Below are 13,455 nucleotides of genomic sequence, written 5' to 3'. Positions count from 1 at the left end.
GACAGGGATGTGGATTTTATTCAAGAGCATGAGCTTGCTACAATGCCCACACTTCAGGTCCCCATAGTGCTAAAAGATTCTATAATGTCTATCTTTATGATTATTTTTCTATTTGACTAATAATACTTTGCCCCATTCATTTTATTTTTTATTATTTCATTTTATTTTTTGCTTTTTCAGACATTTATTTATTTTTATTTCTATTATGTTCAATGCAAATCAATTCCATAACATGAGAAGTTACTATGAATCAAAGCATACATACACAAACACAATATACAACACAAATAGACATACAAACATTCAGGTATGAAGCAAAGGTGCGTGTTCATTCACATTCACAGTAGCTTTAGATCTGTTTGATCTGGTTGTTCCTGTGCAGGTTTCTGAAGACAAAAAAAAATGATTTGGGTTATCAAGACTACTGTGGTCATATTAGATACTGCAACATGTAAGCATCATTGTATGACCATCGTGAACAAAAGATTTCAGGGAGTGTCTCCTTTTTAAAAGATTTCTGTGTATCAAAGCAGTTATAAAAGATTTAGAGTATCAAGACTGTTTTTAGGCTTAAGATCAGGTTCTAACTACTTAAAAATATTAACTAATAACAGAAAGTGTTCCAAATGTGGCATTTCTGATCCATAGTTTAAAAAATATATATTTACAGAAAAAGTACAAAAGTTTGTGTGAATTAAATTCCAAGCTGCACTTCCAGTTTTCACTTCCCAAATGCTTGATTTATAGTTTTGGCTTTTTCTCATAGTTGCCTTTCTCATTTTAAGACTTGACATTTTACCTTCAAAATTGACCAGTTTTAAATTGTGAAAAATATTCAACAGATGCAGAAATAAAAATCAGCATTTTTAAATTAGTTGAGGTCAATGCAATTCTATTCTTTGGAATCAGTTTAGATAAAGGAATCTGGTACTCTCCTTGAATGAAAACAGGAGATGGGGACACCTACCATTTGACTTTGAGAATATAAGAAGATTTATTCATGATGCCTGGATTTGGGGTGGATTCCAATCTATCATTGCCCTGACGCATGCCAATTACCACACAAAAGTTCAAACAGTTCCCAAGGGATCAGAAATAACTTAACAATATGGAACTTTATCTAGAATATATCAGCATTAAATTAGTATTGCCGAAATAAAACATTGACAATTTACAGTAACACCAGGAAGTTCCTTCTCATATATATATATAAATAGAATCATGGAAGCTTTTTATATTACCTGTTTTATGGTCTTATAGATTTCATGAGCCAAATGAAAGCTGAATCTTCATCCCACATTCCATCCTTTATCTCTAGATAAAATCTATTCTTGTTTTTCAAGGTTGAGTTTTAAGTGTTCATATTTCTTAAGCCTCATTCGAGAAAATCACATCTTAATTTTGGATGTTATCTCTTTTTATCTCATATGTGACACTCCAGCAGATTTAATATTGGAATGCATCACCTGTGAAACCCTTCACATGTCCTTCAAACCAATCAATCTGGAATTCTCAGTGCTTTCTGTGCCAATAAAGTCGGGTGTGGAATTGGTAGATTTAAAGCAGACCTGCTTCTTCCTCGACACATTGGATTTCTAGTCACCATTTGGATTGGGTTTAAAAGATGAGGAAGTAGAGACATTTCTTGGCCTGAGACTGTAACAGTAGAGATATAGAAGAGAAAGCAAGATCACAAGGAGACTAGCTATTGACTGCAGGGCCCTGCCAGCTGCCTTGTGGGTAGCATTAGTTGAATTGGGAGCAGCCAAGGTACTCTGTGAGGAGTTTCTTGAAAGTGTCACAACAGCTGTTTGGTTTGAATAAATCTGTGTAAATAGGAGCAATGCCAGAAGCAGCAGCTGCAACCCCAGCCTGGCGACCATCACTCCACCCATGTACACTCCATCGGTACAAGGTGGGCCCCTCTGGATGCTTGAGGCACAGAGATAGATTGACTCCAGGAGGGCACAGGCAGAATGGACCATTTTATTTTTAATGCATTTCATAAACCCAACACTAATACAGGCCTAACAATATTAGATATGTAGTGGAACTCTCAGCTTAAGAATCAGAATTACTTCACCTTGAAATTCAGACAGACCTTGCAGCACGGGATCCCACCAAGGTCAACATGCATGGGGATGGGAGAGCTTCCTGCAAGAAGGTAGACCAAGTTCATAGGCCCAAGTCCAGTGACAATGCATAGAACACCAGAGAGAGCTCATCTTCTGGTGCCAGTCCTCTTTGGTCAACCTCCCACCTGCTAAATTCAAGGAAAAGAACTTCAGCAACAACACCTATATAAATGGTCTATATAAGAGTGATAAGTCACAGGTCATTCTCTTTTGTAGTGCTTATTTCACCCAGTATTGTTTGTGTGGCTCTCTATACCAGTGCCTACAGCTGCTATTCACTTAATTCCATGATTGCATTGCATCAGTGTTCCATGATGGATCATTTCTTTTCTGTTTGAAGGTATTGTGTTTGCTTCTGTGTATATTCTTGCACACATTTCCTGGTGCACACACACAAGAATTTCTCTAAGGTCTCTAATTAGGATTGGAATCAATACAACTTAGTTTTAAAGAAAAAAAAATCATTTTCCAATGTGCCCCTCATGTATGTTGAACTTGCTGGGACCTTCCCAGTGCTGCCAAATTTGTCTGAATTCCAAGGTAAAGTAATTTTGATTCTCAAGCTGAGAGCTTCACTGCATATGCAATATTGCTATGCCTGTATTAGTGTTGCATTTATGAAATTCAATAAAAATAAAAGGAATGAGGCAAGGTATATTCAATCAAACAAAAATAATTAGAGAGACACTGTAGCACAAAATTTGCTGCTCTCAACAGCAGTGTGTAAGAGTCTGTTTATCTCTGTTCCCCTTAAAACTTAATATTATCTCATTTCTTCATTCAGCTCAAGATAGTAATTGTACAGTGACATTTCCATTGTGATTTTACCTTGCATTTGCTAGATTGCCAATAAGTCTGAGTTTTCTTTCTATGTTCATTGACCATTGTTGTTTCATCTTCTGTGAGATTTCTATTTATATCCTTTGCCTGTTTTTCTATTGAGTCTTTATCTTTTTCTCATTGGTTGCAAAAGTTTTAATATGTTTTGGATACTTCAGAATAGCTATATGTGCCAAAATGTTCTTTTTGATCCTTGGCTTGTCTTTTTACTAATAAAACAGTTTGAAATTTGAGTTAAAGCTAATTTATTGGTCTTTTTAAAATATATTTAATATTGTGGGGGCTTCTTTAAGAAATCTGTACCTTCTAAAAGGTCATAAGAGTACTCCATAGAATATATTTAGGAATGTATTATTAGAATATATTTAAGATTGTATGTTGTTATTCTGCAATATAAGTATCTCATCTACCTGAAACTGGGCTTTGTGCATTGAATGTGCAATGAGCAGGAGAGTATCATCTTTTTCTCCATGGATCCTTGATTGCCCCAGGGCTGTTTACCAAGAGGCCTCTTTCCTACCGATCTGCAGGCTAGCCATGCCATGTGCCCTGTGTCAAATTTCCACATATTAATTACAGGCTGTCTGTTGTGCTGTTTTGGTTTATTTTTCTAATTTTGCTCAAACATGACTTGTCTTAATTACCATGCCTTTAAAATACATTATAATGGGCAGGAGCCACCTGGTAAAACAGAGTTACCCATGGGTGGTGGCAGTTTTTATCTGGAGTTGGAATCCAGAGCTGAGGGCTGGGCTTGCCGGAGTGAACATGCCCAGGATGTGGCTCCCAGACTTGTTCATTATCTAACAGGTACCAGGCGCTTTGACAAGTCTAATGGCAAACATCTGAAGGCCACTAACCCTTTTCCAATTGGCTAGCACCCTGTAGGTGGAGATAACCCGTACTGTATCATGAAGGAGCTGCCAAGGATTGGCACCAACATCAGAGCCTTGAGGAAAAAAACAGAGTCCCAGTGGTGGGATGAGGGGCCTTAATTGCTTAGCAGAGGGAGGAAGAGGGAAGGGAAAATCTTGGGGAAAAGTTGTTAAAATCTTGTTTTGGGGTTTAGTTCCAGCTCTGCCACTTCCTGGATGTATAACATCAAGCAACTTACTAACCTTCTTTGAGCCCCAGTTTCCTCCTCTGTAAATTACAGCAAATAGTCAAATCACATCAAAGACTTGTCAGGAAGATTAGGTGAGATAATCCACAACTTAAACTAACTATCAGTGATGGCTGTTTGATCATTACTAAGTACCTTACATCTGTTATTTTATATAATTCTCAGACCAACCTGGGTGGTTGGAAATATTATTTTGATTTCACAGATGAGGAGGCTGATGACCAAGAAGTTCAGCAGCTGGTCCTAAGTCACACCATTCACAAATTAGTTTGACAGTAGACCCCATCAGCGTACTTCATGATGCACCAGGCTGCCCTGGGAGAGTATCGGAGCTGGGCTCCTAGAGCTAGGGAAATGCATGTTCTCCATCTGGTGGGAAATCAGAAATGGAGCAGGTCACTGAAGGAGAGCCAGATGACCTCTCCACATTTTCTGTCCATTAATCTCATCACAGGACCCTCAACTTCTAGTTAGGCCTAGAAAATCCCAGTGTGGGGTAACATCCCTGGGGACCCCTAGAACCCTCTTAACTCAATTCAGCTCTTCCACTACCACTTCCAAAATTATTATGGGATCCCCCGCCTGCAGAATGCAATCCCAGTAGTCTGCACTAACAAGGTTCTGAGAGGGAAGCATTGCATCCCTGAGGACTCACAGGAAACTGTGTCTGGAGAGAGCATCTCCCCTTTGCCTCTTTCTCTACCTCCTTCTCACCTCCACAGCAAGGAAAGCCTGGGAGTTGCTAATATCTCACCGGGCCAGGAATCTGGAGAAACAAACTGTTTGGTCTGGGGACTCTGGTCTGGCTTTCGCACCACCATTAACTCCATGGGTGATTTTAGAACGATGAATAAACTCTCTGGGCTTCATTATCCTTGTGTAATAAATGTCTTAATGACCCTCTATTTACCCATGGAACTAATACGAGAGGTGGAGTAGGGAATGGGTGTGAAAAATTTTTAAGAACAATCAAAAGCATCACAAAATCATTATTCGGTTCATTAAATGCTTGGATTGTTTATATGTTTGTGGCTCCCCAAGGTCCTTTCCTTCCTGGGGGGCTAATTTCTGAGGTCCCCAGAGCATAACATTGCAGAAGATGGAGCTCCATGACAGGATGATCTCATCTCTCTTTTATTCTCTTATATATGGTCCTTCCTTGTTCTCTGGGGCTAGGGCCTGAACAGTGCCTCAAATTCTTCATTTCCCCTCTGCAGAAACCTTGCTGGCTATCACACCTGTAACAAGGTGAGTACTCTCCAGCAACTTGAGGCACCCAGGGTGTTCCTAAGTGAGCTGAACCTCTCATTTCACAGAGGATTTAATAGGGAGAGTCTTGCTCAGGGAAACACATCAAAAGAGAGAAAGTGCTGGGACCCTCCTATGTCAGGGCACTCTGTCTGCCTTGACAAAGTCTTTGGATGGAAACAGTTTATGTATCTATTGGATTTATGAGGGAATTCAGAGCATACAGCCTTCTGCCTGGACCCATTCCTCAGGAAGCAACCTGGAACCAGAAGCCTGCATCAGAAGGTCACATCAAATGATAAAGGGCTTTGTTGAAATGTCAGAGCACAGGACCATGAATGTTGTATAAGGGTGGCCTGAAGCTCATGCTAGCCACCTAGGAATGTTAATCTAGGAGGATTTCTTTACTCAAGGCCATCACTGTCTTAGGTGCATAGATGATGCTCATCCTAGATTCTTGGTAAAGACAAGTTTCACCTCAACAGAGTAAGAATCATAGAGCTTCTTTCTGAGGTGTGTGGGTTTGGTTTTTTTTTGGCATATATATATATATATATATATATATATATATATATATATATAATTTATACACACACCCACCCCTTTTATTCACAGGGCCTACCCCTTATTGCCAAATCTTTTGGGGCTGTTTTTGTGAAAAGGCAAATGTCATATCAATGGATAGATTTAACTGCTCCCAAATGAGTCCTTAGAAATGCCCCCATCTAGACAAAGGGAGCTGAATTTCCTACAGCAGTACATCTGTGCCTTAGACTTAAACGTATACTGTAAAACCATATCAATTTTTCATCATCTTGCATAAACTCCAGCTCATAAAAAAAAAACTTTCCCAACTTCTACAGCCCAACCTTATGTTCTCTTCCACTGATCTCGTTGATCTTATGGTCTTGGTTTCTAAGTTCACTCGCTCATTTATTTCAGAAATATCAAACACCTACTATATGCAAAGTACAGTGGCAGGCATTGAGAATGCAAAGCTGAATCAGGCATACATTTCTCTGAAGCCAGAGTGTAGAAGAGGTGTGTCCTATAGAGGAATGACCCTGCAAGGGGTTAACAGAGATAAGAGCTGTGAAGTATTCAACTCAAGTGTAGTGGAAGTTTAGTGAAAGGAGCCTGAGATGGGGAAAAATCATGAAAACTTCAGCAGAGGAGGAACACTTTAGTTGAGTCAAAGGATTTGAGAGCCTGGAGGAAGCAAGAGGATATTCCAGTTAAACAGTTTCAGAAAAGATTAAGGATTTTTAGGAAAGTTTAGGAAACACTATATCAAATGTCTCACCTATAAGAAGTCGCCTACACATCAGATGGCCAAGAATGGACTGTTTATGTTACATTCTTGTTGGACATTTGTGTGTCTTGAGAACTGTCTATCCAGATCATTTACCCATTTTAAAATCAGATTATTGTTTTTTTTTCCCCTGTTGAGTTGTTTGAGCTATTTATATATTCTGGATATTAATCCATTGTCAGATGAATAGTTTGCAAAACTTTTCTTGCATTCTGTTGGTTTTCTCTTCACTCTGTTGATTGTTTTTTCTTTATTTCTCTTCTGTGCAGAAGCTTCTTATTTTGATACAATTCCATTTGTCTATTTTTACTTTTGTTGTCTGTCCTTTTGGGGTCTCATCCGAAAGTCTTTGCTTATATCAATATCTTGAAGTGTTTCCCATATGTTTTCTTCTAGAATTTCTTAGTGTCATGTCTTACATTTAGGTTTTTGTTCCACTTTAAGTTGATTTTTGATGAGAGACAAGGATGTAGTTTCATTCTTCTGTGTATGTTTGATGGATTTTCTAATGCTTCCTTAGGTATCAGGAAGTGCCTTTGGGGTACTGAATTAGATACTCTTATCTAATGGCCTCTCATCTGATGGCCTCCTAGTTATTTGGGGGTTAACAAACGTAAAGTGAGTAGGCTTATCAATGGGTACTATTTTGGAAAATATAAAACCAGAGATCTCATAGGTACATCTCATAGGTACAGATCTCTGTGAAGAGAACACAGTGGATTAAATTTCTTCACTCTAAACCCTATAATTCCACCTCAATTGTGTTCCACATTAGTCTCCTTATTGGTGAAATAAGGAATAGATAGTCTCCAAGATCCCAATTAACTTAAGCCAGTGTCCATGGGACCAATGTCATGGGGTATACTGAATATAGTTATGGGCACTAGCAAGGACACTGTTGTGTGTAGAAACTGTTCAAACTGGTACTCTATGCCAATGGATTCCAGAAAATATGACCCTAGATGTGGCATCCCCATAGTAACTGGAGGTCTACATTACCAGTAGGAAATTAACACCATGTATTTTATAATGATCAGGAATTTATTTTCATTATCTCTAGATCATGGCAATGAAAGTTTCAGAGCTCACATCCTTTGGTTATTGTTATCTATGAGGGTTTTAGCTATATTCTTAAAATGATCTAAATACTCATGGGCACCAAAAATATTATCTAGTTACTAAATTTTGAAACATCCATCAAAGAAAACAAAGTATGGTAAAGCATGCACACAAGAATAAAGTAAAACAGGCTTTCAGCTTCCATTGATGGACACCACAGTAGTTAATTTTGGTGGAAACTGATAAACTAGTTAGTTGATTTGTTATTAGCAGACTTTCTGTGAAGAGAACATAATGAATTAAATTTTATTTTATTATTTCATAGAGCTACGAAGCAAATATATGTAGCATTGTACGCTTTTATTTAATCTGTAGGAGAATCAACAAAGCAATCATTGAACCACTATATCTTTGCCCATTAAGGAACTCTGTAATCTTAAGGAACCAAAATATGCAATTATATTGATATAAAATATATATGATTATAAAAAGAATCCAATTCACTGTAGATCACCTGAGGGAAAACAGAAAAGGAGGAGCTGAGAAGCTCCCATGTTCCCACTGTTGGTGGAATCCATAGTTATTTCCTTCCTGCCATTTTCTAGTCTCCTGTGTCCATACTTCAGGTATAAACTTATTTCCTACGTACTCTTAATTTTATGTCAGAAGATATTATCTACTATGAATTAGAATGTTCTAGTTTTCTAACTAATTATTATCAGTGTTTCACAAATCTACTGGATTGTGTATAATTACTTTTTATCTGACTTGCCAATTTCTTGACAATTCTATTTCCTAGGTTTGTTTGTTTGTCCCTCTCTTGGGTTTTCATTTAGACAACTTTGTCATTTCCAATTATTCTCTTCTTTCTCCTCTAATGTTTAAACTTCTTGTGTCTCTTTGCCTGAAACTTTTAGGATAATGAAAAATATTTGTAGTAATGAAGACCAGGGCTCTCTTGCTCCTGATTTTAATAGAAATATCACTTTTATTTTACCTTTAGGAGGGATACAGGCTTTCAGTGGTCATTTCCTATTATATAAAGTCATATAAATTACATATTTCCATTCCATGGAGCTATAGAAGTGTTTACTTTTTTTCCCCTACATTACAAATGGATGTAGACACTTATGAATTGCCTTTTAGAAAGATTTCCTCTTTTAATCTAATAATATGATATGTTGGTAAATTTACTAACGTTAAATTATTCTCTCTTTTCTATAAAATTTGATTATGATAGGCTTAATTTGTTGTACTTAGGGTTTTCGCATACATCTAGCCAAATGAGGGTAGGATAGAATAATTCCACTTTTTATCATTGTTACATTTTAGTATCAGGATTTGGTAATGATGAAAAATGAATGGGAAGGCTCTCTTTATTTCTAAGCTACAGAAGGTGTCCATGATGTAGACATTCTCTTTATATTGACAAATTTAAAATAATTTGCATATAAATGGAATAAAACTGGAGCCTGCACATTTGGAAGTACATTTCTGACCATGTTTTGTTGTTATTGTTTCTTTCTTTTAATTTATTTATTTATTGGTTTATTTCATTTGGGAATGGTTCTGATGGTTGAAGAATCAATCATTTGTCCAAATTTAGGAGCAGATAGTGTTCCATGATTATTTAAATTTCTTTTTCATCTATGAATACTGTGACTTTCTGATTACTAATTTTATATATTTTATTTTTTTCTTCTTTATATTTGCTAGAGGTTTGTTTTATTTTATTTCTAATAGATTTGTAATGATTTATGATCAATTCATGTGTTCTGTTCTTTTTTACTTTTAGCATAATTTTCCCTCAGATCTCATATAGGACCTTGAGAGAAGGACCTCATTCATTGACTCCAGGGAACAAAGTGAGAAAGGACTTAAATACCTTTTGAGAAGAAAGAAGTCCAAGGTAGTGGTGGCATTGGGCAATGCACATGGAAGTCAGGTAAGGATACTATGGTGAAGGCAGAACATGGACAATAAGTGAGGTGTGGCCTGAAGAGTGAGAAATACTCACTAGGGAATTTGGGGGTTTTGCCTGGAGCAGCAAGTGTAAGTAGGTCAATATATTTTTTATTGACTAACTAAATAATCGAGGCTGATCCCTTCCACTCTGGAATGTCTTATTACAGGGGCTCATTACCTGGAGCCAATAGAACTGCAGTGACTGAGTTTATTCTATTGGGCTTGGTGGAGACACCTGGGCTGCGACCAGTTGTCTTTGTGCTCTTCTTCTTTGCCTACCTGGTCACAATCGGGGGAAACCTCAGCATCCTGGCAGCCATCTTGGTGGAGCCTAAACTCCACACCCCCATGTACTTCTTCCTGGGGAATCTGTCAGTGCTGGATGTTGGGTGCATCACTGTCACTGTTCCTTCAATGTTGAGTAGTCTCTTGTCCCACAAGCATACAGTTTTATATGGAGCCTGCCTCACACAGCTCTTCTTCTTCCATCTGTTGGCTGGTGTGGACTGCTTCTTGTTGACAGCCATGGCCTATGACCGATTCCTGGCCATTTGCCGGCCCCTTACCTACAGCACCCGCATGAGCCAGACAGTTCAGAGGATACTGGTGGCTGTGTCCTGGGCTTGTGCCTTCACCAATGCACTGACCCATACTGTGGCCATATCCACACTCAACTTCTGTGGCCCCAATGTGATCAATCACTTCTACTGTGACCTCCCCCAGCTCTTCCAGCTCTCCTGTTCCAGCACCCAGCTCAATGAGCTGCTGCTATTTGGTCTGGGTATCCTCATGGCAGGTGCACCTGTGATTCTCATCGTCACCTCCTATGTCCATGTGGCAGCTGCAGTCCTGAGAATCCGTTCTGCTGAGGGCAGGAAGAAGGCCTTCTCCACGTGTGGCTCCCACCTCACAGTGGTGGGCATCTTCTATGGGACAGGTGTCTTCAGCTACATGCGTCTGGGTTCAGTGGAGCCTTCAGACAAGGACAAGGGCATTGGCATCCTTAACACTGTTGTCAGCCCCATGCTGAACCCACTCATCTACAGTCTCAGGAATCCCGATGTGCAGGGCGCTCTGTGGAAGGTGCTCACCGGAAAGCGAGCACTGTCATGAAGGGTGTCTCAGGAAGGTAGAAACCATGGGAGTAGTCCCTCCTAGAGTCTTGAACAAGATGACTTTTATTAGGAAGTAATATTCTTGCTCCCCAAGGATGCTTTACCTGATGGTAGTATACAGTCCTGGACCAGAGCCCTGGGTACTTGCCATTTGGTCCTCTGAACTCTTCCTAGTCCAGATAAAAGGGAACCCAAGATATCTGTATCTTGGGAGGTTCTTGGTCCTGCAGGAAGAATCTTTTGTTTATTTATTTTGCTAAGGTCCCCAAAAGCACCAGCAAAGATTGTCTCTAAACTGGAACATAACAAGTCACAGCCTAGTGCCAAGAATCAGCATACCCTTCCATTAAGCTCCCCCAAAGCAGCTCCCACCACCTGTTTTCACACAAGGTCACACAGTGACCTAGATCCAGTACAGTATGAATTGAGACATTGATTTCCACTAGCCTGTCAACACTGCAAGATTCTGGGGTGCTTAACTGTGGAGAGTTTATATTTCCTTAGGGATTTCTCTTTTTTTTTCAAAATGGAAATATCCGTTGACTTTAAATTTTTTTGATTAGGAATTGCACTCATGAAAATGAAAACAAAATTTTAACAGTAGAAAATCAAAACCTTTACTTTTTCTGCCCCCACTCTTCATAATAACCACTGTTAAAAATTTGGTGATTGTGTTGGAGTTGTGGCTCAGTGGAAGAGCGCTTGCCTAGCACAGGTGAGGCCGTGGGTTCAATACTCAGCACCACATAAAAAATAATAATAAACAAATAAATAAAGGTTAAATTCTTAAAAAATATTTGGTGCCTATTCTTTTAATTTTTTAATACATACGTAAACATGTTGTGTATCTTTATATCAATATAAATATGTTTATGCATATGTTGTATCAATAGGGGTATGTTATGTCATGGTTGTTATTTACACAGTACATGGTAGGTAGATTTTTTAACCTGTCAAATATCTAAAATCTTATGTTTTCCATTTTATTGATTGCCCAGTGTTAATTTACAAGTAAATAAAAATTTATTTAGCCATATGCCTTTTTTTTAGAATTTAAACTGTTTCTAGATTTTCTGCATTTACAATCAATAACATGTAGAATATTCTTTAGAAGTATATTTTTCTTTTTTATTTACTTTTATTTTTGATACCAGGGATTGAACCCCAGGGCACTGAGCCACATCCCAGCCCTCTTTTTTACTTTTTTATTTTGAGACAGGGTCTCACTACATTGCTGAGGCTGGCTTTCAATTGAGATCCTCCTGCCTCAGCCTCCTGAACCACCAGGGTGTTTTTATTATTCTGCAACCATTTCCATAAGTTGTGATAAGCAAAATTCTTGAGTTTAATGAAATAAAATTTTAGATTTTTATATATAATTTCCTCTTATTCTACAAAAAATTTGCATTATTTTATTATTCCAATGATGAAAGAAATTGCTTATTCTCCAAGCTTTTGATAACTGTGGCTATTATAAATAAATTCTACTAATTTTTGATAATATAGTGGTTGAACATTATATTTATTATTTGATATGTATTTTTATGTTCATATAAGAATGAATGTATTTCCAAATATTTATTATTCATGGATGTGTGTTGAATTGTGTTTCTCTAAAAATTTCATGTAGAAGTGCTGACCCCCAATTTATTTGGAGATATAGTCTTTAGAAAGTAATTTTGGTTAAATGAGATTATAAGGGTAGGGCCCTAATAGAATAGAGCTATGGCCTCATATGAATAATCCCTCTCCCTCCCTCTCCCTCTCTCTCTCTCTCTCTCTCTCTCTCTTTCTCCTTTTCATATGAGGATACAGAAGAAGGTCTGTCTTCAATGCAGAAAGAGAATCTTCATCAGAATCTGACCATGCTGACACACTGATCTTGGACTTCCTGCTTCTAGAATTGTGAGAAAATTATTTTCTCACAAAATTATTTTATTTAATCTATCCTATCTATTGTATTTTGTTATGGCAACATGAGTGGACTAATATAATCCATTTGTATTTCATCATTGATAATTAGCTTTTCATGTCCTTTGCCTCTTTTTTTAATGGCTAATTAATTTTGCTTATTGATTTGCAGGAACTCTATATAATGTGGATATTAATCCTTTGCCACTATTTTGCAAATAATTCCACACAATCTCCCAATATGCTATTATTCTTTCATTTTTTAATTGAATAAAGTGACCTTTTATTGATCCATTCACAAGATATTTCATTCTTCTCCCAAATTAAATCATTCTTATTGCTTGGAACATATATGTAAAGTCCTTTGGTTTTTAATATCTTCCACCAATTAGAAGTTTTATGTTTTTGATGTCAGGTTCCCACACTACCAGTTATGATTTGTTTCATTGAGAGTAAGTAGCAGATATAATGGAAAAGCAAAAGAGTTAGACTGGGGGTAGCAGCTGGAAGTAAGATTTAGTGCTACAGATGGCTATTATAGATGGTGCACAGGTTGTTATTACTGAAATAGGGATGTCTTAGGTTCATTTTAGAACATATTCCATGGTTTATGTGACAGCAACAGTCACCAAAATCAGAAGCAAAACTTACATTGGTCAATAGGAGCTAATAGAAGGATGTGGAGAGTAGGTCACATGTCATAGGTGTTGAGATTATATACATTGAAATCAGGCAAATGCTAGCTTG

General features: G+C 37.7%; 1 protein-coding gene across 1 annotated transcript; it reads left to right on the top strand.

Annotated features, from left to right (window-relative positions):
- The first annotated feature begins 9,835 nt into the window (after window positions 1-9,835).
- Window positions 9,836-10,795, top strand: LOC124094363 (olfactory receptor 3A1-like). Its single transcript, XM_046447039.1, has one exon. It carries the CDS (start codon window positions 9,836-9,838, stop codon window positions 10,793-10,795), a length of 960 nt encoding a protein of 319 aa, XP_046302995.1.
- Window positions 10,796-13,455: the final 2,660 nt, after the last annotated feature.

This window comes from Marmota monax, unplaced genomic scaffold, assembly GCF_021218885.2.
Source record: "Marmota monax isolate L192 unplaced genomic scaffold, Marmota_monax_Labrador192_F-V1.1 WCK01_AAM20220418_F8-fsc01356, whole genome shotgun sequence".
NCBI classification, from domain to species: Eukaryota; Metazoa; Chordata; class Mammalia; order Rodentia; family Sciuridae; genus Marmota; species Marmota monax.
The sequence above is the reverse complement of the archived record's forward strand: the minus strand, read 5'-3'. Positions and strand labels throughout refer to the sequence as shown.

What these genes read in the sequence shown, in the direction of transcription:
- LOC124094363 (XM_046447039.1), top strand. Translation starts at nt 9,836, where the DNA reads ATGTCTTATTACAGGGGCTCATTACCTGGAGCCAATAGAACTGCAGTG.